This window comes from Oncorhynchus keta, chromosome 35, assembly GCF_023373465.1.
Source record: "Oncorhynchus keta strain PuntledgeMale-10-30-2019 chromosome 35, Oket_V2, whole genome shotgun sequence".
Classification (NCBI taxonomy): Eukaryota; Metazoa; Chordata; class Actinopteri; order Salmoniformes; family Salmonidae; genus Oncorhynchus; species Oncorhynchus keta.
This window is the reverse complement of record NC_068455.1, coordinates 44582205-44609760: the sequence shown is the minus strand read 5'-3', so window position 1 is coordinate 44609760 and position 27556 is coordinate 44582205. Positions and strand designations below refer to the sequence as shown.

Sequence of the window (27556 nt, the reverse complement as noted above, 5' to 3'; positions counted from 1 at the left end):
TGACACATGAAATAACAATACAAAATACAAAACAACAAACGGACCGTGAAACCTAATTACAGCCTATCTGGTGAAACTACACAGAGACAGGAACAATCACCCACGAAATACAAAGCGAAACCAGGCTACCTAAATACGGTTCCCAATCAGAGACAACGAGAATCACCTGACTCTGATTGAGAACCGCCTCAGGCAGCCAAGCCCATACAACACCCCTACTCAGCCGCAATCCCAATAATACAAAAACCCCAATACAGAATACAACGACATAAACCCATGTCACACCCTGGCCTGACCAAATAATTAAAGAAAACACAAAATACTAAGACCAAGGCATGACAACATGACCAAAAGTATTTCACTCATATTGTAATTAATTATAAGTCATATTTCATAGAATTGTGTAAACACTGGACAGTTACTGTACTTTAAATGGGACAAATGGAGAGATATGAAAGGGGAGCTCATTAAGTGACATATTGGGGTCACTGTAGAAAATCTTAGTTAATGATGTGTTCATTGATATCCATGAAGAATTCGTTTTTTTTCAATAAGAGCAAATGATTGCATGAATTCACAGCACATACCATAGTAGTAATGTATTACATGTACACTTGAATCTGCAAAGCTGTTTTTTCTGTGCTCTGTTAGCAGGGTCAACAGTCAACCTAGATAGACAACTGCTTGCTGCCTGACTCCACAGGCAAGACTTACAGCTTGAGTGGTTGGTGATAGAGGTCACACTGCATCAGCATCATCAGCAACTAGAAAACAAATGAAGGTGAATGCACAGCGAAAAATATGAAAAAGATATATATTGGGAAAACAGCTCTCAAAGCCCAGAGAAATGGTTGCAAGCATCAGAAAAGAAGGTAAGAGTGGTGGTTTGACTTATAAATGCCATTGATTTCATGTGAATCAATTATATTCATTGGAGAACCCATTCCAAAAGATTTTGTCTCAATACTACCAAAATATTCCAAATGTCTTTTCAACTATACACCACCTCTACGACCATCTCACGGTACCAATTTCTCAGTCAGTCATTCTCAGTCATCAGTATTATATTTAAACTTTTAGACATATAACCTTCAAAACCTGGATGTATTATACAGTACCAGTCCAGGGTTTTTCAGAATTTGTACTATTTTCTACATTGTAGAATAATAGTGAAGACATCAAAACTATGAAATAACACATATGTAATCATGTAGTAACCAAAAAAGTGTTAAACAAATCAAAATATACTTAAAATAGCCACCCTTTGCCTTGATGACAGCTTTGCACACTCTTTGCATTCTCTCAACCAGCTTCATGTCACCTGGAATGTATTTAAATTAAACAGGTGTGCCTGGTTAAAAGTTAATTTGTGGAATTTATTTCCTTAATGTGTTTGAACCAATCAGTTGTGTTGTGACAAGGTAGGGGTGGTAAACAGAAGATAGCCCTATTTGGTAAAATACCAAGTCCATATTATGGCAAGAACAGCTCAAATTAGCAAAGAGAAACTACAGTCCAACCTTACTTTAAGACATGAAGGTCAGTCAATACAGAACATTTCTAGAACTTTGAACATGCAGTCGCAAAAACCATCAAGTTCTATGATGAAACTGGCTCTCGAGGACCGCCACAGTAAAGGAAGACCCAGAGTTACCTCTGCTTCAGAGGATACTTACATTAGAATTAACTGCACCTCAGAATGCAGCCCAAATAAATGCTTCACAGAGTTCAAGTAACAGAGACACATCTCAACATCCTCTGTTCAGAGGAGACTGCTTGAATCAGGCCTTCATGGTCGCATTGTTGCAAAGAAACCACTACTAAAGGACACCAATAAGACGAAGATACTTGGTTGGGCCAAGAAACACGAGCTATGGACATTAGACCGGAGGAAAACTGTCCTTTGAGATTTTTGGTTCCAACCGCCGTGTCTTTGTGAGACACAGAGTAGGTGAACGGATGATATCCGCATGTGTGGTTCCCACCGTGAAGCATGGAGGAGGAGGTGCGATGGTGCTTTGCTGGTGACTCTGTAGCATGGCTAACATAGCATTATGTAGCAATACGCCATCCCATTTGTTTTCAACAGGACAATGACCCAACACACCTCCGGGCTGTGTAAGGGCTATTTGACCAAGAAGGAGCGCGATGGAGTGCTGCATCAGATGACTTAGACTCCACAAACACCCGACCTCAACACAATTTTCGATGTTTGGGATGAGTTGGACCGCGGAGTGAAGGAAAAGCAGCCAACAAGTGCTCAGCAAAGGGTGGCTACTTGGAAGAATTTCAAATCTGAAATATATTTTGATTTGTTTAACACTTTTTTGGTTACTACATGATTCCATGTGTTATTTCATAGTTTTGATGTCTTCACTATTATTCTACAATATAGAAAAATAAATCAGAAAAACTCTGGACTGGTACTGTACAATACATCAGGTTTTGAAGGTTATATGTCTAAAAGTTGAAATAGAATACTGATGACTGAGAATGACTGAGAAATTGGTACCGTGAGTAAGTGGCCTAGTGGTTAGAGCGTTGGACTAGTAACCGAAAGGTTGCAGGATTGAATCACCGAGCTGACAAGGTAAAAAAAATCTGTCGTTCTGCCCCTCAACAAGGCAGTTCGTCCACTGTTCTTAGACAGTCATTGAAAAATTTTCAAGAAAGAAGGGCTGGTAAAGAATTTGTTCTTAACTGACTTGCCTAGTTAGATAAAGTTAAAATAAAAATCTTGTCAAGCTGTTTCTGCACTAGCCAACCAGTTTGTGAGAAAGTCACATGGTCCCTTAAAATGGGCTGTCCTCGGACTGTTATGACATGAGATCAGTGTGCCACTGGCAGCTTGATATTGAACCTCTACAGGGGTACTGTCTCAGAGTCAGAATCTATAGTGCCTTGCAAAAGTATTCAGACCCCTTGGATTTCTTCACATTTTATTGTGTTACAAAGTGGGATCAAAATTGATTTAATAGTATTTTATTTGGTCAATCTACACAAAATATGTCAAACAGCACGTTTTTTTTTATATAAGATGAATACAAATGTAATAACTAAAATATAGTAGTTGCATAAGTATTCAGCTCCCTGCGTCAATACACATTAGAAATACCTTTGGAATTGATTACTGCTGTGTCTTCTTGGTTAAGTCTATAGGAGCTTTGCACACCTGTATTGTGCCATTTTTGGCCATTTATTCTTTTCAAAATTATTCATGCTCTGTCAAGATGTTGGGGAATATGACGAGACCGCAATTTTCATGTCTTGCCATAGATTTTCAAGCAGATTTAAATCAAAACTGTTACTTGGCCACTCAGGAACATTCACTGTCTTCTTGGTAAGTATCCGGTGTAGATGTGTCCTTCTGAAAGGTGAATTCCTCTCCCAGTCTGCTGTAAAGCAGATCAAAGCAGGTTTTTCTCTAGAATTTTGCCTGTGCTTAGCTCCATCCCGTTACTTTTTATCCTGAAAAACTCTGCAGTGTTTGCAGATGTTAAGCATGCCCATACCATGATGCAGCAATCTCCATGCTTGAAAATAAGGAGGCAGTTACTCAGTGATGTGTTGTGTTTTTTCCCAAACATAAGGCTTTGCAAGTAGACCAAAAACCCTATTCCTTTCTTCTTCATGTTTATGAATAGTTTTATTCTCTATATTCGTATTCTTCTTTTCACTGTCATTTAGGTCATTACTGTGGAGTCACTACAATGTTGTTGATCAATCCATCAGTTTTCTCCCATCACAGCCATTGAATTCTGTAGCAGTTTTAAAATCACCAATGGCCTCATGGTAACATTCCTGAGCAGTTGCATTCCTGTCCTGCAGCTCAGTTCAGAAGGATGACTATCTTTGATGTGTCTGGGTGGTTTAATACATCATCCACAGCATAATTATTAACTTGACCATGCTTAAAGAAATATCCAATTGTCTGATTTGTTATTGTTACCCATCTACCAATCACTGCCCTTCTTTACTTGATCGAGGGACCTTACAGATATTGTATGTATGGGAAACAGAGGTTTAGTCGTAAAAACAAAACAAACAAAAAAAAAATTCACACAAAGTGAGTTCATGTAACTTATTATGTGATTTGTTAAGCCACATTTTACAAATTAACTCATTTAGGCTTGCCTAAACAAAAGGACTGAATAATTAAGCATACAACAATATTTACATTGTAACACAATAAAATCCAAGGGGTCTGAATACTTTTGCAAGGCGCTGTTTCAGTCTCCTCTAAATCCCCAGAGCAAACTGCTCCCTGTTCAACGCTCCCTTTCCGACCTACTTTATTTCCAGCCTCTCTCTTTTTCTTTGTCTGTGTATCTTTCTCTCTCTCACACACACAAGCACTCACGCACACATTCTCTCTATCATTTACCAAAGAAAAACATTTGCACGTTAGAGAAACTCTCCAGAGGTTGTCAGTATTCTCCTGTATAATACAGTACTTTATAAGAACACACTTATTCACCAACTGAGCAACCCCAGTCATATCCCTCTTCCCACAAACCCCTTATGGCATTGTATCTTGATAGAATCAGAATCTCTTTCTGGTTTGCCAGTGATGACATGGAGATGTGTGTAATGGGACTCACCATTACATTGTGAGCTGCCCTGGTTCCCTATACAGTGGGGAGAACAAGTATTTGATAACCTGCAAAATCGGCAGTGTTTCCTACTTACAAAGCATGTAGAGGTCTGTCATGTTTATCATAGGTACACTTCAACTGTGAGAGACGGAATCTAAAACAAAAATTCAGAAAATCACATTGTACGATTTTTAAGTAATTCATTAGAATTTTATTGCATGACATAAGTATTTGATACATCAGAAAAGCAGAACTTAATATTTGGTACAGAAACCATTGTTTGCAATTACAGAAATCATACCTTTCCTGTAGTTCTTGACCAGGTTTGCACACACTGCAACAGGGATTTTGGCCCACTCTTTCATACAGACCTTCTCCAGATCCTTCAGGTTTCGGGGCTGTCACTGGGCAATACGGACTTTCAGCTCCCTCCAAAGATTTCTATTGGGTTCAGGTCTAGAGACTGGCTAGGCCACTCCAGGACCTTGAGATGCTTCTTACGGTGCCACTCCTTAGTTGCCCTGGCTGTGTGTTTCGGGTCGTTGTCATGCTGGAAGACCCAGCAACGACCCATCTTCAATGCTCTTACTGAGGGAAGGAGGTTGTTGGCCAAGATCTCGCGATACATGGCCCCATCCATCCTCCCCTCAATACGGTGCAGTCGTCCTGTCCCATTTGCAGAAAAAAATCCCCAAAGAATGATGTTTCCACCTCCATGCTTCACGGTTGGGATGGTGTTCTTGGGGATGTACTCATCATTCTTCTTACTCCAAACACAGCGAGTGGAGTTTAGACCAAAAAGTTATATTTTTGTCTCATCAGCCCACCTTCTCCCATTCCTCCTCTGGATCATCCAGATGGTCATTGGCAAACTTCAGATGGGCCTGGACATGCGCTGGCTTAAGCAGAGGGACCTTGCGTGCGCTGCAGGATTTTAATCCATGACGGCGTAGTGTGTTACTAATGGTTTTCTTTGAGACTGTGGTCCCAGCTCTCTTCAGGTCATTGACCAGGTCATGCCGTGTAGTTCTGGGCTGATCCCTCACTTTCCTCATGATCATTGATGCCCCATGAGGTGAGATCTTGCATGGAGCCCCAGACCGAGGTTGATTGACCGTCATCTTGAACTTCTTCCATTTTCTATGTTGCCTTCTCACCAAGCTGCTTGCCTATTGTCCTGTAGCCCATCCCAGCCTTGTGCAGGTCTACCATTGTATCCCTGATGTCCATACACAGCTCTCTGGTCTTGGCCATTGTGGAGAGGTTGGAGTCTGTTTGATTGAGTTTGTGACAGTTGTCTTTTATACAGGTAACGAGTTCAAACAGGTGCAGTTAATACATGTAATGAGTGGAGAACAGGAGGGCTTCTTAAAGAAAAACTAACAGGTCTGTGAGAGCCGGAATTCTTACTGGTTGGTAGGTGATCAAATACTTATGTCATGCAATAAAATGCCAATTAATTACTTAACAATCATACAATGTGATTTTCTGGATTTTTGTTTTAGATTCCGTCTCTCACAGTTGAAGTGTACCTATGATACAAAATTACAGACCTCTACATGCTTTGTAAGTAGAAAAACCTGCAAAATTGTCAGTGTATCAAATACTTGTTCTCCCCACTGTAGCTATCAATGGAAGATCATTACCGCTCGAGCCTCCATCTGTCAATACATAACCACGGGCCTTCCTTGGCTGGGACTTTTCACACCATGCTGAATTAGATTTAATCTCCATTTCATACCTCTTTTGCTCTTATCGAAGTCTGACTGTGTTCAGGTTATGCAACAGTACTGTGAACAATTAGTACCTTTTGAGAATTTAGTCACAATTCAGAAGATAGTTGATATGTAGATTACATATTGTATATTGATACATGCGTAGATAATAAATAATATATTATTTTTCTAAATGACTGAAATGTTGTTTAGTTCATTCATATCTAATGTACATTATGTCTCGTCATGCACTTCAATTACCTAAAAGACTATTCAGCAGTTTGGGCACAGCCTAAATGAAGACCTCATGATACCATGAGCTGTTTTGACCCGGTCTGTCTGCCCGTCACTCTACTTCCTGTCTAGTTCTCTACATGATCACAAGGATGATTTTCACAAGCGCCTGTCCTACACCACCCACAAACTAGAGATGGTGGAGTCTGAGTTTGACTCCACCCGTCAGTACCTGGAGACGGAACTCCGTCGAGCCCAAGAAGAGTTGGAGAAATTCACTGACAAACTACGCAGGTATGTCAGCCCTGTTACATGACGTTAGTCCCGGTACACCATGTCAGTTCCTTTACCTCATGTCCTTCCCGTTACTCCATGTCAGTCCCGTTATGCCATCTGTATTCTCTTACCAGAGCTCCTGTGTCTAACAAAGCGTGACTATGCCATCTTTCACTTCAACCTAATGAGTCAATGGATTTACAAATCGACAAATTAAACTGAGTCTGCATTGGGAATAATCTAATGCAAGGTTCTACAACTATTGTCTATGATCCCATCTCTGCAGTAACATTGCCTGGCTACCCTTCCACATTGCTCTGGCCAACTGATTTTTCTTCTTCCAAGATTAGTCTGGATTTCTCTCCCTCCCCAACAATTTCTATAATGCGAAAACATTCTGGTTGGTCCCAGAAACCGATTGGTTACTACATAAGGAAGTTATGAACTTTGATACGCTGATTGGTTAGATTTGTTAGAGACGATCCAATCACTGATGTATTTGTTTTGTACAATGCCCCTCATTTCGAAGTCTCAGACTTAATGTATGTAGCGATCGATAGAGCAGTGGAATTAAATTCAGGGTGAGTCGTCTCAGGCAGGAACACACCTTGATTCAAGTAATCAACGTCTTCAGTCCGGACCATAATTAGCCGAATCATCTGTGTTACTGCAGGGCAAGATGATTGAAAGCCAGTATTAATTCAAATGTAAGTCATTTACAACAGAAGTACTGTGGCTTTTCCTTTCACCAGAGACAAAGAAACATTTTTATTTTATTTAAAAGGTCACATTTTCTGACTTAAAGTAATTTATATTCCCAATTAATAAGGTGAGACGGGAGAATTGAAACATATTTTAGAGTTGTTTTAAAAATCACATGTACTTTTAACACTGATGTGGAGATTTCAAAATGTACATTTGTCTGCTAACTAATAGTAACATTTAGAGAACTGTGCTAAATGTGGCTTTTTCACAGTTCTGCCTTAAGTCTGAAAAAAATCCCGATGTTACAATTAACCCCAATAGCAGGGTTAGTTGAAACAGTTTATTGGTCATTATCTTTAATAGTACAAATGAGTAGTAATTCAACAATGTTAAGATTTGAAACTTAAATATTTGGATGAAAATACACTAAATTGACAAAATATTGTTATTTTATATTTTAGGCATGCTATATTTATAAATCATATTTTGTATAAGCATTCAACATGATTTTTTCTAAGGTGTAATCTTAGTTGCACTGCCAACATTTATGTAAAAATCTTAATTTGTCTATATACTATATCATTTTAGGTAAGGGGTAAGTTGTAACACTGTTACAACTAACCCCAAGTATACTAATTAAAGGCTTGTAAGAATAAAAATATATTATTGTCATGAACTATATTCATCAAAATACCTTATCTTACTGTTAACAAATATCTACTGTATGTTAGATATATGGAGAATGTTCCACAGATCAATAATCACTTGATTCATGAATTTCAAAATCTTCATAGTCATGTTTGTAAAGACACTAACCATCGGCTCATTGAATAACACCTTTCTAAGTGGCTTCTAATTGGAGTTGTTTATTCTGTAACCCGTGTTACAATTGTCCCCCGTCTCTCCCTGCAATACCAAATGTTTTTTGGCCTACAATTTAACTTGACAGGAAACAAAGAAAGAAAAAATAAATATATATATAGAACGTGTTATGAGATCAATCATTGTTGAGCAGCCTGAAATATAACCTCCAAATCCACTTCTAAAGCACCGTCTTCTTCTATAACAGACATTTTTTACAATGAATCTCCAAATGCTTGTATCCAAACCCCCAAGAGACTGGGGCCAGTGATAATAACATGCAGAAAGCACTGTGTACTGACAGAGATAGTAGCCTAATGCGGGTAATGATTTAACTAATGGAAGGTGAAAGAACAGCTTATTCCATTAATCCCACTAATGTTTTGGAAGCTGACCAGACAGTGTTTTGTGCTGGGAAACACACCTCGACCCGTGCTGAAATGTTGCCAAAATCCTCAGCTCATTCATGAGTCATGCATAGGTCCTATGGGTTTGATTCTGCATTTTCCATCACCTTTTCTCTCCTAAAAAAAATTTAAATTCTGCTTTCATCACATGAAATGCGTTTCTCCATGCTTCAATTGTGAGGATTCACATCTAAAAAGTATTACTGTACAGTAAATCAGATATATCCATTGAATGATCTTGAAATTCAAATAACTGTTTTTGGATTTTCATATTCATCATCTTGAATTAAAGGGCAATTAATTATTTGGTTTTGAAAGCATATTCATACTCGAGACTGTTTCATCAATGTGTACTCTTTCCTGTCCTGCAGGATCCAGAGCAGTTATGCAGCTCAGCAGAGGATCAATCAAGACCTGGAGGACAAGGTGCACAGGACAGTAAGACACCTGATCAGCCATACACTCTGCTGCTTCAGCCATACACTCTGCTGCTTCAGCCATACACTCTGCTGCTTCAGCCATACACTCTGCTGCTTCAGCCATACACTCTGCTGCTTCAGCCATACACTCTGCTGCTTCAGCCATACACTCCGCTGACACCCACTTCCAGTAGTACACAATATTTTCACTTTTAACACTTTGATTTGTTCCGCCGGTTAAGCTCAATCAAGCAGAACTGAAGTAACGCCATCCTTCACATTCGACTCCACTGAGCCGGTGTACAGTGAAATGACCTAAAAACAACTCTATTGTTCCTGGCGGTTTGTTGCGAGACTCCCAAACAGCATTGTGTCTGCCTCTGACAGTCTATACTGGTGTCAATGAAGAAACTCAGAAATAGCAGCTCACCCTCAGGTCTCCTGGAATCTTCCCGAGACCTGCGAGAATACCATTTGAATTGGCAACATTTCAACCTTAAAAAGGCATTCCTACCTTCATTACTCTGTGTTACATTACATCACCTAGTGTGCCCATAAAGTCCTGTCCCTTAAGCACTTCTTCACTCCTAAGAGTCTCCACCTCTTCACAGTTGTGGCGGAGGGGCATTACCAAGATGTTGCTATTGACATTGCAGGGAGAGATTTGTTGCGTCCTAATGCTCCCTGTAAGTACCTCAGCTCTCACTTTGTTCTCATAAATAATGTAGGAGGTGGATGGAGGTTTGCTCTACGCTCCCCACCGGCCACTTCGGTGGCACCCTTTGGACCCTGGTGAATACAGCATCTAAGGAATAAGCTCTATTTAGGGCAGCCTGGGGTGCAGCTCCATTGCACCACACTCCAGTGATTTGAGAAATCACGTTTACTTCCCCTGCAACCATTCCAATGATGGTTGTCAAGTCGATGTCTTGATAGTTACACCTCCGCCGTGCACCTTATGTTGCATTTACAATGGAGTTATTTTAATGTCTCATATCCTTTAAGAGAAAAAAGGCTTTAGAATATGAATGTTGCTGATAAGGCTGACCTGTTGGTCAGGGTCTGGCATCAGTGCATGAAAGGGGAAAGCCCCAGCTCTGTTTCACTAAGCAACACATAGGAGCATAGCATCACACACGCAAGCGTGCATGCATACGTACATCACACACACACCCTCGTCCCTCATGGAGAGACTACATAACAGAAATGGTAGCGTCACGTCTGTCAAAAGACTGCTGAATGCAACGACTAACGAGCAACCGTAGTTCTGGTGCTTTGGTTTCCCGTCACTGGTTATTTTGACTTATCAGGATTGGGTGAAGATGGTACTTAATGGGGGGGTGTTCAAGCAATGATTTCAAGCAGAACGTTATTGGAAGGGGTGGAGCTTTGTCTGAGATCTTCCGTTTAGGGGGGGGTTTGAAACTTTGTTAGTCTCGTTAGTATATTTTCCTTATACATCTCCCACCAGAACCTGATCGAGCATCTGACACAATCTCACGCACACACTTACGCACGTGCACACACACGGCTCTGAGGCACCATGGCCCCTGTAATTGGAGCTCGGACAGATGGGCTATAGGAGTGAGTGAGTGTGTGTGTGTTTGTTTGAAGACGTGTGCGACAGACTGCTAAGAGGCTCACCAGCTTTGTTTTGTAAAATAGAGCCAATATAACATAGGCCAAACAGTAAAAATTATAACAAGAACAGCTATCATGAAAATATTAAAAGTAAGAACACCTAGGAATGGGTATATTGATTATTCCATACCCCCCCTGAATTGAGGTGGAGCTGTCTCTCTTGGTGATCGGCTATGTGGTCTGTGGTTTGAGATGTTAGATGAGAACTCCAGTATAATTGATCCGAACATGCGGTCTCCCTTGGTGAGAGGCCCCTCTCACCACTCTAAAAGCAATTACATGATCAGAGACCGAGCGCAATCCATGTCCAAATTGATAGAACCTGCCATAGAACCTTGTTAGAAAACTACTACAACTTATTTTTCTGGGCATATCTCTCCCAATCTCCCCCGACAAGAGCTCCCCTTTCCATTCGTTCCTCCTTCAGACCCCAAAGACACTGTCATTACTGTTCAAGAGGAGTCCCTGGTCAGGCCTCAGGTCCATATTTAAGATGTACTGTATCATGATTAAAAAGAGATTTTTAATCTCATCAAAACAGAAGTTTGAGTCAATGGCTGATTCTCCGTGGCCATTTTAATAGAATATGACTGTGTGAAATTAATGTATTTCCCAACCACCTCTTCTTAGATGATTAAGATTGCCTCAGGCAAGAGATTGTGGTGATAACTGTTCATACAACATTGTCTCAACATTAACCCTAGATATGCCTATTTGTGGGCTACGTGGTTCTGTAGCTCAGTTGGTAGAGCATGGCGCTTGTAACGCCAGGGTATTGGGTTCGATTCCCGGGACCACCCATGCGTAGAATGTATGCACACATGACTGTAAGTCGCTTTGGATAAAAGCGTCTGCTAAATGGCATATATTATATATATTATTATTATATTATGTGTGTTTTGTAGGCCTATTATATCCATTGGTGCTTATATGTTATATGACAAATTTCGAACATTGATCCAGGCAAAGTACTGTATATTATTTACACCAGTTCTACAGTATTTGTGTATTATTCGCCGTTTCTTCACCCATCGCTCTTTAGCACGTCTGAGTAATCAGAATTGCATTGTCACAAAAGACAACAGCCACAAAATGTATCCGGAATCATATTCTGTCACACACTTCTACTGTATTCCAGTCATGTGATTTAAAAAAAAACAAACATTTAAGTGGTTGGATTTTCAAAGGAATTAGCTACCTTGGACCTTGGTGTAACTAATCACCATTCATGACAAGAAGTAGTACAGGATTACTTCAGAAGCATGCCTCATTGTGATTGCCATTCCTTTTGATGTCTCGAAATGGCATTTTAAGGGCAAAATATTTCTCGAGCAGGAAATGGTCTTAGACACTCGGTGACAAAGAAGTTCAATCAAATCATGCAATTAAAAAGTTCTGGAGGAGGAACTACGGGGAAGATCATTCGAAAAAAAACTACAAACCAAACGATTAAAACAACCAAGTAAGAGAATAGAGTGGGAGGATTTCCACAAGGGTTTATATTATTTTGCATCAGGACAAGAGTTGTTTCAGACCATGTTACTCAACTACGGCCCAGAGTGTAACCTGGTCAGTGAAAAACCCTCCCTGGACCCTGGCTGTGGCGACTCCAGTGTTGACAGAGTTGTGGAGCTGTCTGCCTGGTCAGTGCTGAAAAGCCATTTGGGCGAAGGCCAGAGGAAAGGGCCCTCTCCGGGGTGCTGAACTAGTGCTGCCCAGCCAGCAGCACACTGAACCATATTAAATATCATATTAATTGTACCTTAACTATGTCTAACACTTTTCTAGCTCTACATAGATCAAAATAGTATTTCGTAAAATACCATTTTGAACTGTATATAGATTAGTAGAATACAAGGCCCCCAGAACAAATGTGTACTCTAATGACTACTTTAATTAGCCCATCAGAATAGAGTGGAAAGCTTAATGAAGCCTTGGTTCTATGAGGAAGGGTTAGCTTGCCTCCTCATGACACCAGTGAACAAGGTAATTATTGGGGCTGAGGCCCCTGGAGTGGTTGTTGTTTTTGTTAGTGTTGTTGTTGTCGTCCAAAGCCACCACACACGATCTGGGGGCGAAATAGCTAATGAATGATTCACATACAGTATGGCACCTTGAGGGTAATATTGCTCTTGTGATCAAGGAGATGTTTGTGTGTGTGCTTGCACACAAGCAGGGGTGTGTGTGCCTTTCAAGATCCCGGCTAAGCAGGCAGCTCCCGGCCCTACTGGCACTGCAGTGAGCGGTGCTGACAATCTTAGTCTAATTAGAGTGCTCATCAGGGTGTGCTGCCTTTCTGCCATGCTCACCAGTGTGCCAGAAGAGCCTGTTTTCTGAGCCATACATTTCTCAATGTGCTATTCGCAGTGCACTCATTAGTCAATGCTTTTCAATGAAAAGTGTAAATTACACCTAGGGGATAGGCATCACAGAACATACAGCTCACCAAATTGGGTTATTGTTGCCACCGTTCTGCATTTTTGTTTGTTTACCAAGCTTCTTCAAATCAAATTTATTTCTAAAGCCCTTCTTACATTAGCTGATATCTCAAAGTGCTGTACAGAAACCCAGCCTAAAACCCCAAACAGCAAGCAATGCAGGTGTAGAAGCAAGGGGCGGCAGGGTAGCCTAGTGGTTAGAGCGTTGGACTAGTAACCGAAAGGTTGCAAGTTCGAATCCCCGAGCTGACAAATCGGTCGTTCTGCCCCTGAGCAGGCAGTTAACCCACTGTTCCTAGGCTGTCATTGAAAATAAGAATTTGTTCTTAACTGACTTGCCTAGTAAAATAAAGGTTTAAAAAAAGGTGCCAAGGAAAAACTCTAGAAAGGCCATAAACCTAGGAAGAAACCTAGAGAGGAACCAAGCTATTTTATTTTGTAAATTTTATTTAACCAGGTAGGCTAGTTGAGAACAAGTTCTCATTTACAACTGCGACCTGGCCAAGATAAAGCATAGCAGTGTGAACAGACAACAACAGAGTGGAGTGGAGTAAACAATAAAAAAAAGGCAATAACACAGTAGGAAAAAAAATAGTCTATACATTGTGTGCAAGAGGAGGTAGGCGAATAATTACAATTTTGCAGATTAACACTGGAGTGATAAATGATCAGATGGTCATGTGCAGGTAGAGATACTGGTGTGCAAAAGAGCAGAAAAGTAAATAAATAAAGAACTGGAAGGAAAGGAGGCCAAATGAGGTGTTGGCTTTAGGGATGATCAGTGAGATACACCTGCTGGAGAGCGTGCTACGGGTGGGTGTTGCCATTGTGACCAGTGAACTGAGATAAGGCCGAGCTTTACCTAGCATGGACTTGTAGATGACCTGGAGCAATCTGGCGACGAATATGTAGCAAGGGCCAGCCGGCTAGAGCATACAGGTCGCAGTGGTGGGTGGTATAAGGTGCTTTAGTAACAAAACGGATGGCACTGTGATAAACTGCATCCAGTTTGCTGAGTATGGTATTGGAAGCTATTTTGTAGATGACATCGCCGAAGTCGAGGATTGGTAGGATAGTCAGTTTTACAATGGTGAGTTTGGCGGCGTGAGTGAAGGAGGCTTTGTTGCGGAATAGAAAGCCGACTCTAGATTTGATTATTGATTGGGGATGCTTGATATGAATCTGGAAGGAGAGTTTAGTCTAGCCAGACACCTAGGTGCTAGTCGGGCGTGCGGGTGCAGGCAGCGATCGGTTGAAAAGCATGCATTTGGTTTTACTAGCGTTTAAGAGCAGTTGGAGGCCACGGAAGGAGGGGTGGCCAGTCCTCTTCTGGCTGTGCCGGGTGGAGATTAACAGAACATGGCCAAGATGTTCAAATGTTCATAGATGACCAGCAGGGTCAAATAATACTAATCACAATGGTTGTCGAGGGTGCAACAGTTCAGCACCTCAGGAGTAAATGTCAGTTGGCTTTTCATAGATGATCATTCAGAGTATCTCTACTGCTTCTGCTGTCTCTAGAGAGTTGAAAACCGCAGGCGCAGGTCTGGGACAGGTAGCACGTCCGGGGAACAGGTCAGAGTTCCATAGCCAGAACAGTTGAAACTGGAGCAGCAGCACAGCCAGGTGGACAGCAAGGAGTCATCAGGCCAGGTAGTCCTGAGGCATGGTCCTAGGGCTCAGGTGAGTGAGTAAGTGAGAGAACTTCAATTCACACAGGACACCGGATAAGACAGGAGAAATACACCAGATATAACAGACTGACCCTATACCCTCGACACAATCTACTGCAGCATAAATAGTGGAGGCTGAGACAGGAGGGGTCGGGAGACACTGTGGCCCCATCTGACGATTCCCCCGGACAGGGCCAAACAGGCAGGATATAACCCCACCCACTTTGCCAAAGCACAGACCCCACACCACTAGAGGGATATCTTCAACCACCAACTTACCATCCTGAGACAAGGCAGAGTATAGCCCACAAAGATCTCCACCATGGCAGAACCCAAGGGGGGGCGCCAACACAGACAGGAAGATCACGTCAGTGACTCAAACCACTCAAGTGATGCACCCCTCCTAGGGACAGCACCAGTAAGCCAGTGACTCAGCCCCTGTAATAGGGTTAGAGGCAGAGAATCCCCGTGGAAAGAGGGGAACCTGCCAGGCAGAGACGGCAAGGGCGGTTTGTTGCGCCAGTGCCTTTCCGTTCACCTTCACACTCCTGGGCCAGACTACACTCAATCATAGGACCTACTGAAGAGATGAGTCTTCAATAAAGACTTAAAGGTTGAGACCAAGTCTGCGTCTCTCACATGGGTAGGCAGACCATTCCATAAAAATGCAGCTCTATAGGACAGTAAGGAGGCCTGCGTCTTGTGACGGTAGCGTACGTGTAGGTATGTACCACAGGACCAAATCAGAAAAACAGGTAGGAGCAAGCCCATGTAATGCTTTGTAGGTTAGCAGTAAAACCCTGAAATCAGCTCTTGCCTTAACAGGAAGCCAGTGTAGAGAGGCTAGCACTGGAGTAATATGATCAAATGTTTTGGTTCTAGTCAAGATTCTAGCAGCTAGTAACTGAGGTTTATTTAGTGCTTCACCCGGGTGGCCGGAAAGTAGAGCATTGCAGTAGTCTAACCTAGAAGTAACAAAAGCATGGATTAATTGTTCTGCATCATTTTTGGACAAAGTTTGATTTTTGCAATGTTATGTAGATGGAAAAAAAGCTGTCCTTGAAACAGTCTTGATATGTTCGTCAAAAGAGAGATCAGGGTCCAGAGTAACGCCGGAGGTCCTTCACAGTTTTATTTGAGACGACTGTACAACCATCAAGATTAATTGTCAGATTCAACAGAAGATCTCTTTGTTTCTTGGGACCTAGAACAAGCATCTGTTTTGTCCGAGTTTAAAAGTAGAACATTTGCAGCCATCCACTTCCTTGTCTGAAACACAGGCTTCCAGCGAGCGCAATTTTGGGGCTTTGCCATGTTTCATCGAAATGTACAACTGTTTGTCATCAGCATAGCAGTGAAAGTTAACATTATGTTTCCGAATGACATCACCAAGAGGTAATATATAGTGAAAACAATAGTGGTCCTAAAATGGAACCTTGAGGAACAAGGTATACAGTTGATTTGTCAGAGGACAAACCATCCACAGAAACAAACTGATATCTTTCCGACAGATAAGATCTAAACCAGGCCAGAACTTGTCCGTGTAGACTAATTTGGGTGTCCAATCTCTCCAAAAGAATGTGGTGATCGATGGTATCAAAAGCAGCACTAAGGTCTAGGAGCACGAGGACAGATGCAGAGCCTCGGTCTGATGCCATTAAAAGGTCATTTACCACCTTCAAAAGTGCAGTCTCAGTGCTATGATGGGGTCTAAAACCAGACTGAAGCATTTTGTGTACATTGTTTGTCTTCAGGAAGGCAGTGAGTTGCTGCGCAACAGCGTTTTCAGATAAAATTGAGAGGAATAGGAGATTCGATATAGGCCGATTTGAATTTATTTTTTATATTTTCTGGGTCAAGGTTTGGCTTTTTCAAGAGAGGCTTTATTACTGCCACTTTTAGTGAGTTTGGTACACATCCGGTGTATAGAGAGCCGTTTATTATGGTCTTGCTAGTTCTCAGCACGTACCCAACATGCATTATCCGTTATCCATTAGCCAGGCTTGTCACGGATTGATGTAAAAAAATCTCAAACAGCAATCAAACTTGAGCTAGATAAAGACATGAACTAAAGCTTCTTCAAAAGATACTGTCTCTCACCCTAAGAGTTGAACTGGGGCCAGAAGGGAAAAGGAGATAAAGAAAACCTAAAATATTTAGTTGAAGCACATCAAACTTTAGATTAATTGGCTTTCAAGTCACATATGGCCAGCCCTATCCTTTAGAGACTTGTAGGCATTTCAGAGAATTTTACACCGATTGATCATTGAAAACTTTTGAGCAGGTAGTTATTTCTTGAGAGGCTGATATCCTTTTTTTCAGGTTACAAATTGTATTTTTTCTCAGAAGCCTGTAAATCTTGTATTTCTCTCTCCCCTTCCCCAACTCTAGTATACAGTAATTGCATCTCGTGGGGGGGGGGGCTCTCCGTTTGTTGTCAGGTGAAGACAGCAGTTCAGTGGAGACAGACAGGCAGGGGGATATAAAAATAAATAAATAATAACACACTGCAAAACACAATTTATCTCCAAATTGAGGCTAAAGTGAGGGACAAGGATTGCATCTTGCATGTACAAATTTGATTTTTCAATATTCACATAAGCCCAGTCGTATTCTGCAGTCTATGATTTAAAAAGTTCTCTAACCTCTGTAAATTGCCTTGCTGCCCCATTGTGTGAGGCATTGGCACATCAAATTATCTAACTTTGGCTGGATGTGAATGAAAGTACAGTAGGCTTCACTGTCGACTCTATGGGGAACAAAAAAAGTTTTCAAGTCAGTCACTGGATGGCCATGACTAGGTCTGTTGCGGTGACCATATTACCACCACAACGCCAGTCATGAGTCAATATACTTAAGTATATTTAAAACCAAATACTTTTACTCAGGTGACTCACTTTTACTTGAGTCATTTTCTTTACTCATGTATGACAATTGGGTACTTTTTCCACTACTGACCACTTCACATGCACACTCTCACTCTCTCCAGACTGGGAAGAAATTATATTCTTCTTACTATAAAAGCATATAGTATTAAATTAATGGCACGGGACTTAGAAACATATCTTGTCTGCTAAATGAACAAGCCTACAGCCTGCGGCAAGGCACATAGCCAGATTACGTACAGTAAGACGACTCATATTGTTCTTCTGAAATAAATGTTCTTCACATCATCATGTTTCTTTAAACTTGCCTAAAATAAACAATGGATTTATTGTGATGGTGTATATTTAATTGATTGAGACTTTTTTAAATGTAGATGTTCCAAAGTTGCTTGTATGTGTGGAGGCCATTACTCACTCTCAACCCCAACAATTGTAATTAAATAAAGCCTCAAACTGTACTGCCAAGATGGTATATGACCATGTCAGTCATCATATGCAAATCTATAATATCTTTCACTCTTTTAATCTATGGGCAACCTCTAGACCATTTCTAATATTCGGATGTTAATCAGCCCATGGCAGAATGTCAATCCAAACAGGTTGCAGATTAGGGTATTCAACTAACCCAAGAAACAGTTGAAGTGAGTCATTCAAATTCAAGCTACATGTACTGGCTACAACTCACATTTTTACAATTTCCACCTTCCCTGGAGTGGACACGCTCAATACCTTTCTGGCAACTTTACTAACCCATTCCACGTTAGGAAGGGATAGTTTTGTGAGAGGTGGTTTTGGGATGTGAAAATCTCTGAAAAAAGCCAGGGACAAGGCGTTAGCAGCTTTGGAGACTCATGTCAGTCTCCTATGTCGGAGGTATATAGCAAGACTCACCTTCCCCCAGAGTGAAAAGTGATTACAATGCTGCACATAATGTGCCTGAATGAGACCGCCAAAGCAACATGCCAGAGCAGATTAATGAGAGACTTACAGAATGGATTTGAATATCAATGCCAACCTGTTGCTTGAACTGACAATAATTGAATTCTATTAAAACTGCTCCCCCACCCCCGTGTTTCAAAAACAATCGTGACCCTTGTGCGGTGGAGACTCAATGATGCATCCTTTGACAAATCCTATCACACAACAGGGGATTAACAATTATTGGGTGAAGGGGGGGAAAGGATCTTGTTGGCATGTAAATGTTTGAGGCTAAATCTCAGGAAATACTAAGGTGTCAAACATTGACCATTGCTTTATCCGCTTTAATTTCTCAGGACTATGATCGATGCTCCCCCCCCCCCACCACCCCCCTGGCAGAGTAATTGATTTTATTTGGGCACTGGCCAGTGAAGTCTTATTTTAATTAAGACCTGCTACTGGCATAGAGAGCAGGAACACTAACTGACTGGCTGACTGACTGCTCGACACCTCTTCTCACTCATTTCTCTTCCTGGTCTTTCAATTCCTCCGCTCGTGCTCCCTTCACTCCTTTAGTCCCAGCACCATGAGGACGAGAAAAGAGCGCTGAGCCGGGAGATCATCGTCCTCAACAATCACCTCCTGGAGGCCAAGATCACCATTGAAAAGCTCAGGGGAGACAACGTGAGTATACTGTATAAGCCAGTCGTTGCGCATCGGGGAATCACTGAAACAACTAAAACGGCCAGTTAGACGACCAATGCCCGGTGGCGGCCTTGCCACGTGTGCCACCTATAACATGAACCCAACATAAAAACCTGCGCTGATAGTACATTCTTTGAAGTGCTACTGTCTGGAGAGAGACATGTGAAAAAGTATCTATTTTTGATACTGAATGTTATCAGATCTTCAACCAAAACCGAACACTAGATCAAGTGAACCTGAGTTCACAAATAAAACATGTTTTGTACTTATTTTACTTATTGAATGAACAAAGTTATGCAACACCCAATTCCCCTGTGTGAAAAAGTAATTGCCCCCTTACACTCTAACTGCTTTGGCCACCTGTAGATGCAATGACTCCAACCAAATGCTTCCTGTAGTTGTTGATCAGTCTCTCACACTGCTGTGGAGGAATTTTGGCCCACTCTTACATGCAGCACTGCTTCAACTCATTCATGGATAACATGGGTCCCATTGTGCCTGGCGAAAAGCAAAAACACTGCATTCCACAGTAAGAACCTTCTACCAACGGTCAAGCATGGTGGTGGTAATCCCAGACCTAATCCCAATTGACATGTTGTGGCAGGACATGAAACGAACAGTTCATGCTTGAAAACCCACAAATGTTGCGGAGTTAAAGCTGCTCTGCGTGGAAGAGGGGTCAAAATTCCTCCACAGCGACGTGAGAGACTGATCAACAACTACAGGAAGCGTTTGGTTAGAGTCGTTGTAGCAAAAAGGTGGCAAATTACTTTTTCACAGCATACAGTACATGCTCGTTCCTTGACATAGACTGACTTGGTGAATTCAGGTGAAAGCTATGATCTCTTATTGATGTGACTTGTTAAATCCACTTCAAATCAGTGTAGCTGAATGGGAGGAGACCAGGTTAAAATACTGATTTTTTTTTTCTTGAGGCATGAATTGTGTGTGTGTGCCATTCAGAGGGTGAATGGGCAAGATAAGTGCCTTTGAACAGGGTATGGTAGTAGGTGCCAGGTGCACTGATTTGAGTGTGTCAAGAACTGCAATGCTGCTGGGTTTTTCACACTCAACATTTTCTTGTGTGTATCAAGAATAGTCTACCACCCAAAGGACATCCAGCCAACTTGACAACTGTGGAAAGCATTGGAGTCAACATGGGCCAGCATCCCTGTGGAATTTATGCCCCAACAAATTGAAGCTGTTCTGGGGGCAAAGGGGGGTGCAACTCAATATTAGGAAGGTGTTCATAATGTTTTGTACTCTGTGTACAGTAGTTACTCCTAAATCAATAGGGGATTTGAGACTGTAAGCAGGTTTAAAGCTAGAGTCTGGATTTGGCCCTGGGGACCTACTGTGTCAATCTACGGTCTTAGTCTTGTTGATGTGAATCCCCAAGCATCTGCCTAGCTTCGCACTCTACCTAGCTCTCTGCAGGGCTGCTGTGCTAGCTAGACACATCTTAGCCATTGGGCATGATGAGAATCCCCTTGAATCCAGGGAGGCTGATTGGGGTCAGAATTAGGTCTTACAGGAGAACTTTATCTGTTAGCAGGAGTAGGCAGACATTTTGTCATAAGGGAATGCTTTGAATTAATTGGAGATGGCGAACTGATTCTAATATGAGGAAGACCAAATAAGTCATTAGGTTGACTCTGGCTGCACTTACAGATGTGGAAGGAAGAGTTGGGTGTAACGGTAAATGTGTCTTTGTCACCTATTTTTTGTTGCTGTACCTACTTCTGTTAGCAACAGCTTTCACAGCTAGCCATTTCCCTCTGGTTGCAGCCAAAAGCTATTCTCTCAGTTAGCATGGAACTTCTTCACATCAGAGTCCTGAGAGAAAACAACATGGCTGACATTGAGACATCAATGACTGGATGAGACAGGTCTTTGTGCTGCCTTCAAACTACCACAGTCCCAATTGTTCTGTATGTGAGAAAAAAAAATTGCACACAGTTAACTAGAAGGAGAATTGAAGCTGTCAAAGAAATGCCTTTGATGTTTATGAGAGGGCTGTCAGAGTTTGCTGTGTCACAGAGGAGTTGCAGTGGGAAAGCGAGAGCATGGATACAGACTGACAGAGAGGAAACTTACTAGCCTAGCCTCTAGATCATAGGAGAAGAGCCCATTTCAGAAGCCCCGTAATGAAATTACAGTGAAGAGCTTTATTGCAATTGAAAAAAAGTCCCTCAGAGTTAATACGATTTTGCGGATCATTAATGCCATTGTCAGCGCCACAGGGGCCTGATGAGAAAAACAGGCACTATTTTCTGGGTGGATGGATTTGTTCCGTGGCCGATGATGCATTTGTTACTTCGATTGGGTTCTCCCAAAGTGTCAGACCCTCAGAGCTTTAAATTGGAGTAAACATTTGGGGTTGTCACTAGAGGGTTGAGGGGGAAAACAGCTTCAGGATGTAGCAATCAATCTGGAATATTTTTTTTTTCGGGGGGGCATTCTTTTTTGTTTGTCAAGCATTGGTAGGTTAGCAACGCCACATGCTGAAATGACTGTTTGGTCCCATTCTACTTGGTTGTAGTAATACCATGTCATTACATGTAGCAACCTATTTGAAACAAATGTTGGTCAGTTACTCCCATTACAATTGATACACTTCTTGGTCTGCATGGCAACCCAACCTATGACTCAACAGTGTTTAATCTTTCCCATTTCCCAGGACCTTTACAGGAAGGACTGTAACCTGGCAGCGCAGCTCCTCCAGTGCTCCAAGTCACACCACAGAGCCCACAAGCTATCCGAGGTGAGTTCTGCGCTGCTCTACACTCACACTAACAAGTAGCCCCACGTATTATTTCCCCTGTTGATTTCACCGTGCAAAACCGCCGAAGACAACATCTAGTCCACTCGAAGGGGAGTAAGGAAGTGAGGTATGAGAGAGAGAAAAATCCTCATAGTTCCTCATAAAGATACAAAAAAATTCTCAAAAGATGTGGGACTACCTTTTTAAACATAAGGTCACGCATATATGGATGAAGTAGTAATGCAGCTATGGTATGAAATTGACAGAGTTATTGAGGTACTGTAGGATATCAGCATTCACAGCTGCGGACTCATTCGGCTCCCCATAATCACACGGCGATGAAATAACAGTGATTGGCTTTTGAAAGCACGTTCCTCCTTTCGAGTCGACAAAGTGACCAATTCCAGAGCATTGACGAATCCATCACAAATGCAGCGATGAATATAGCCGAGTGCGATCAAAAGGGATGCTGTATGATTTTCACTGGGACTTAACTCTGCTACCCAGCCAGAGAAAATGTATAGTGTACAGAGGAGCCCCTCGGGAAAGCTGCTGAAAACAGCGTGTTGGAGTGAGACGCATTAACCCTGCAGTCTCACCTACTTTTCCACTCAATTCTCAAATGGGGAAAGCAAGGCTGCAACAAAACAAATAGCTCCATACTTCAAAACACTGGTATTTTTTCTGCTTGGTGTCTATTTTCAACAACAACAAAAAACAACAGTGGCTATTTTAGATTTTTTTTATTCTCAGCTGGAGACCTTGAGCCACTGGTCTAATTTAAATTGAAGCTGCTCCCGGTGATTTTTTAAAATGTATTTATTAAGGACCTACACACAATACCCAATAATATCAGAGTGGAATTGTTTTTCGAAATGTTTACAAATGAATAAAAAATGAAAAGCTGAAATGTGTTGAGTCAATAAGTATTCAACCCCTTTGGTATGGCAAAGCCTAAATACGTTCAGGAGCCTAAATACGTTCAGGAGCCTAAATACGTTCAGGAGCCTAAATACGTTCAGGAGCCTAAATACGTTCAGGAGCCTAAATACGTTCAGGAGTAAAAATGTGTTCAACAAGACACATAATACATTGCATGGACACAATAATAGTGTTGAACATCATTTTTTTTAAATATTGACTACCTCATCTCTGTACCCCACACATCTGTAAGATCCCTCAGTCGAGCATTTCATTTCAAACACAGCTCAACCACAAAGACCAGGGAGGTTATCCAAAAAGGGCACATATTTGTAGATGGTCCAAAAAAATAAGCAGACATTGAATATCCCTTTTAGAGCATTTTGAAGTTGTTAAACCATTCTCCATATTTGTAGGATTAGTGGTGGTTGCATCATGTTATGGGTATGATGGTAATTGTTTTAACAAATTAGCGGAATGGATCTAAGCACAGGCAAAATCCTAGAGGAAAATCTGGTTCAGTCTGCTTTCCACCAAACGCTGGGAGATGAATTCACCTTTCAGCAGGGCAATAACCTAAACACAAGGCCAAATCTACACTGGAGTTGCTTATCAAGAAGACTTATCAAGAAGTTAAATGTTCCTGAGTGGCCAAGTTACATTTTCAACGTTAATCTACAGCAAGAATTGATTGGTTGTCCAGCAATGATGAACAACCAATTTGACAGAGCTTGAACATTTTAAAGAATAGTGGGCAAATGTTGCACAATCCAGATGGGGAAAGCCCAGAAAGAGAGACAGCAGTAATCTATGCCAAAGGTGCTTCTACAAAGTATTGACTCTCAGGGGTGCGAATACTTAAGTAAATTAGATATTTTGAGAATTAATTTTCAATAAATGTGCAAACTTTTGGTGTGGTGTATAATGTGTATAATGTGTATAATTTTGAATTCAGGCTGTGACAACAAAATGTGGAATAAGTCAAGGGGCATGAATACATTGAAGGCATTGTACAAGTGAGGGTTGATGAAAGTGTGTGTCTTGATGTACCTCTGTCCACGAGGATGTGTGTATCCTACAACTTAGCGATTGTAAACTGAGAAATTAGAAAAAGAAGGGCCAAAGCACAGTAATGGAGGGGTTGTGGTCAGCAAATGTTCTGACAAGTTCATTAGGAGAGGGTCCTCTGGGAACGGGTGTCCATGGAGCTAGGAAGAGCAGCTCTCTTGCCGAAGCTAAACACACAATGTCTGCCAGACATAATTTACTGGTCATCAGAAGGAGGAAAGGAGAAGATTAAATTCAAACTCTAGATTAATAATTTACTTCTCTAAATTCAAACTCTAGATTGGAGTCTAGGGAACAGCATTGACAAAAACAGCTGTGTGGATGTGGCAAGCATTCGATAATGGCGTGGTTGTGAATATGTATGGGGAGATTTGATAGTGGTTGTCAGCATTGTATGAATCTATATGCAGTCTATTTTTAGGAATGCTTTGTTGTAGAGAAAGTTATGCTGGTAAGAATCGCTAAAACATGACTTTGTTAGAGCAGTAGTAGTCCTCCTTTGTTATTGATTGCTGTAATTTCTGAATCCATATCTTAAATTCACTCCCATTTCTTCCTTTGTTTGGCTATCCAGGTTTCTTTCCTTCCTCTCTTAGAATTTCTCCTCACCATCCTGCTCTCTCTCTCTCTTTCCAGCTGCCCATTGACTTCCAGGAGCGGGTGAGCTCCCACATAGAGAAGCACGGCTGCGACGTCACAATGGCACTGTGCCACTCATCCTACTCCGATGCTGTGCCCACCGCCGTCATCGCCAAGGTGCTAGAGAAGCCCGAGCCGGGCAGCAGCTGCCCAGTCACCCACTCAACCAGCCCCCAGCCATTGGTGGACGAGGGCCATGACTATGACTTTGTGACCAATAGCGTGGTCGGTGAAATCTTTCAGCGCCGTACCGCCTTCCGGACTGCCGATCTGTACTGTAGTGACACGGCCCTCTACTGCCCTGGGCGCTGGCAGGAGCACAGGCAGAGCGTAGAGGTCCACGGCCTCCCCAAGGATCTCTTCCCCCAGGCCCAGAACTCCAACCCTCAGGAGGTGCCCATCCATTCAGGTAACTTCTCCCAACACAGGACCCCCTCCTTCCACGGAGAGTTTACTGTGGGCTCCTTGCCGCTCTCTAGCTCCTACTCCAGCTTCAGCCAGGCTTCCGAGGAGAAGGGAGGGGAAGGCTGCGGCGGCGGCACCAGCAGCGCCATGTCCTCCTCCCACCAGGCGCTCTACATGGACTGGCGGGATGTGGAGTACGGTGAACACAAGAGCACCTCTTCTTATGAGAAGGACAGCCCTCCCAGCCTCAGCCTCTTCCCCAAGTCCCACAGCTTCCAACACATGGCGATGCTCCCTTCCCCCAACCCGGCGAAAGGCGGTGGCGGCATTTCGCCAGCGTACGTGCACACGCCGTCCTGCGGCTACAGTGAGCCGTACAACTCGCCCCACCTAGCATCGTTGCACAGCCAGGGCTCAGCCCAGGGTGGAGGAGGACCCCGGGCGGTGGAGCGCTCGGACAGCCAGGCCAGCATAGGTGTCCCCACCGAAGAACTGTCTGGAAGCTGGAGGCAGCTGAGTGTAGAGGACATCAACTCGTACTCCTACAACTGCAATCCGGGCCGCATGTCTCCCTACAGCTTTTCCGAGCAGCACTTCACCTTCCAGGAGGGGGACGCGAACGTCTCTCTCCACAGCCATGTGCTGGACCAGTGCTTGGCCGCTGCCGTCGGTGGTGGCGGACTCTCACCCAGTCCTAAACACCCCAGCATGGGCCTGCGGGGCAGGCCCCAGCCCCTTTACAGAACCAAGGAGGACAGCCAGGACTCAGAGTGCAGCCAGTTCCTCTCAGGAAGCTTGAAGGACAAGGAGAGCGGGGCGGCTGGAGCGGCACGGGGGACCATGAACAAGGAACATGTGGATGCGAGCCCCAACAGCTTGGCCAAGTCCTTAGACCACCAAAGCTCCCTGGAAGCCCCCGGTCTGCAGCAGCAACACTACCAGAGGGAGAGAGTGAGGCCCAGCCTGAGCCTAGCTGTTCCCAGGAAGAGTTCTCAACACCACCAAAAATTTGGAAGCACAGGAACAGGACTTAACAGGAAGGACAGTCTTACCAAGGCCCAGCTGTACGGCACCCTCCTGAACTGAACAGCTCGGTAACACTTTAGACTTGACAGGTATAATGCATTATGATGCGGTTATAATTCATTGTAAGACTTGTCATAAGCACGTATGACCCCTTATAAAAAGTCTTAATATTATCTCAATGGCCAAATAACAGCAATTGTGAGCAAGTTGAAAATATACTTCATAAAAAGCCATAACATATTGTAACCCTTGTAATAAGAAAGCTCATGCGTGCTTTTAACAAGTAATAAAAAAAATACAATTATACCGGTTAGCTTGAAGCAGTGTTACCAACAGCTCTTCCTTTTACGCGTGACGATTATGTACATCATGTTTTCCGTGGCAAACACACAGTTGGTGTGGATTTGAGATGTTTTTGTAATCCGGTGAAGGCAGGCTTCAAGCTGTCAGATGCTACACAGCTGTGTTTTTTTGGGGGGCTGTTTATGTCATGATACGGTGTAGTTATCAGAGAGACCAGACACCAGATTTCCTACAGTATATCATCCCTTATTCTCTGAGACAGCCATTCAGCAAGCTCAAAGCTATTTCGGAGAATAGTGCTTGTGAGCACAAGACAAATTATCGCTTAACAATTACGACAGTATTGAGGCAGTAACTATTGTACTAAATACATAAGCTATTAGCATTTGAAGTATGTCAGTAACACAACATAATTTAGTACAAGCATAATGTCTACCATTCATTTCGGCAGACAGACAGTCCTATGCTGTGAGAGCTAAGGGCTCCAAGCTCCCATCAAACCCACGCTATTGAGAATTTCATTACAATGGCATAATACCAACTAAAGGCTACATAAACTCCTCAGCAAATTTTTTTTTAAAAGAAACATCCTTTCACTGTCAACTGCGTTTATTTTCAGCAAACTTAACATGTATAAATATTTGTATGAACATAACACGATTCAACAACTGAGACAAGTTCAACAGACATGTGATTAACAGAAAAAAGTAACAGTCAGTATCTGGTGTGGCCACCAGCTGCATTAAGTACTGCAGTGCATCTCCACCTCATGGACTGCACCAGATGTGCCTGTTCTTGCAGTGAGATGTGTTACCCCACTCTTCCACCAAAGCACCTGCAAGTTTCCAGAATTTTTTATGGAAATGGCCCTAGCCCTCACCCTCCGATCCAACAGGTCCCAGGCGTGCTCAATGGGATTGAGATCCGGGCTCTTCGATTGGCAGAACACTGACATTCC

At 42.5% G+C, this 27556-nt stretch overlaps 1 protein-coding gene across 2 annotated transcripts; it reads left to right on the top strand.

The window, feature by feature from the left end:
• The first annotated feature begins 49 nt into the window (after nucleotides 1-49).
• LOC118368549 (brain-enriched guanylate kinase-associated protein-like) lies at nucleotides 50-26754 on the top strand. 2 transcript variants are annotated; one of them, XM_035752740.2, is made up of 6 exons: nucleotides 50-781; nucleotides 6677-6838; nucleotides 9165-9231; nucleotides 19344-19451; nucleotides 22153-22236; nucleotides 24862-26754. In XM_035752740.2, exons 2-6 carry the CDS (start codon nucleotides 6741-6743, stop codon nucleotides 26353-26355), a joined length of 1851 nt encoding a protein of 616 aa, XP_035608633.1. In that variant the 5' UTR covers nucleotides 50-781; nucleotides 6677-6740; the 3' UTR covers nucleotides 26356-26754. The 2 variants fall into 2 exon arrangements, with proteins under 2 accessions (XP_035608633.1, XP_035608631.1); XM_035752738.2 differs by having other exon boundaries at nucleotides 50-872.
• Nucleotides 26755-27556: the final 802 nt, after the last annotated feature.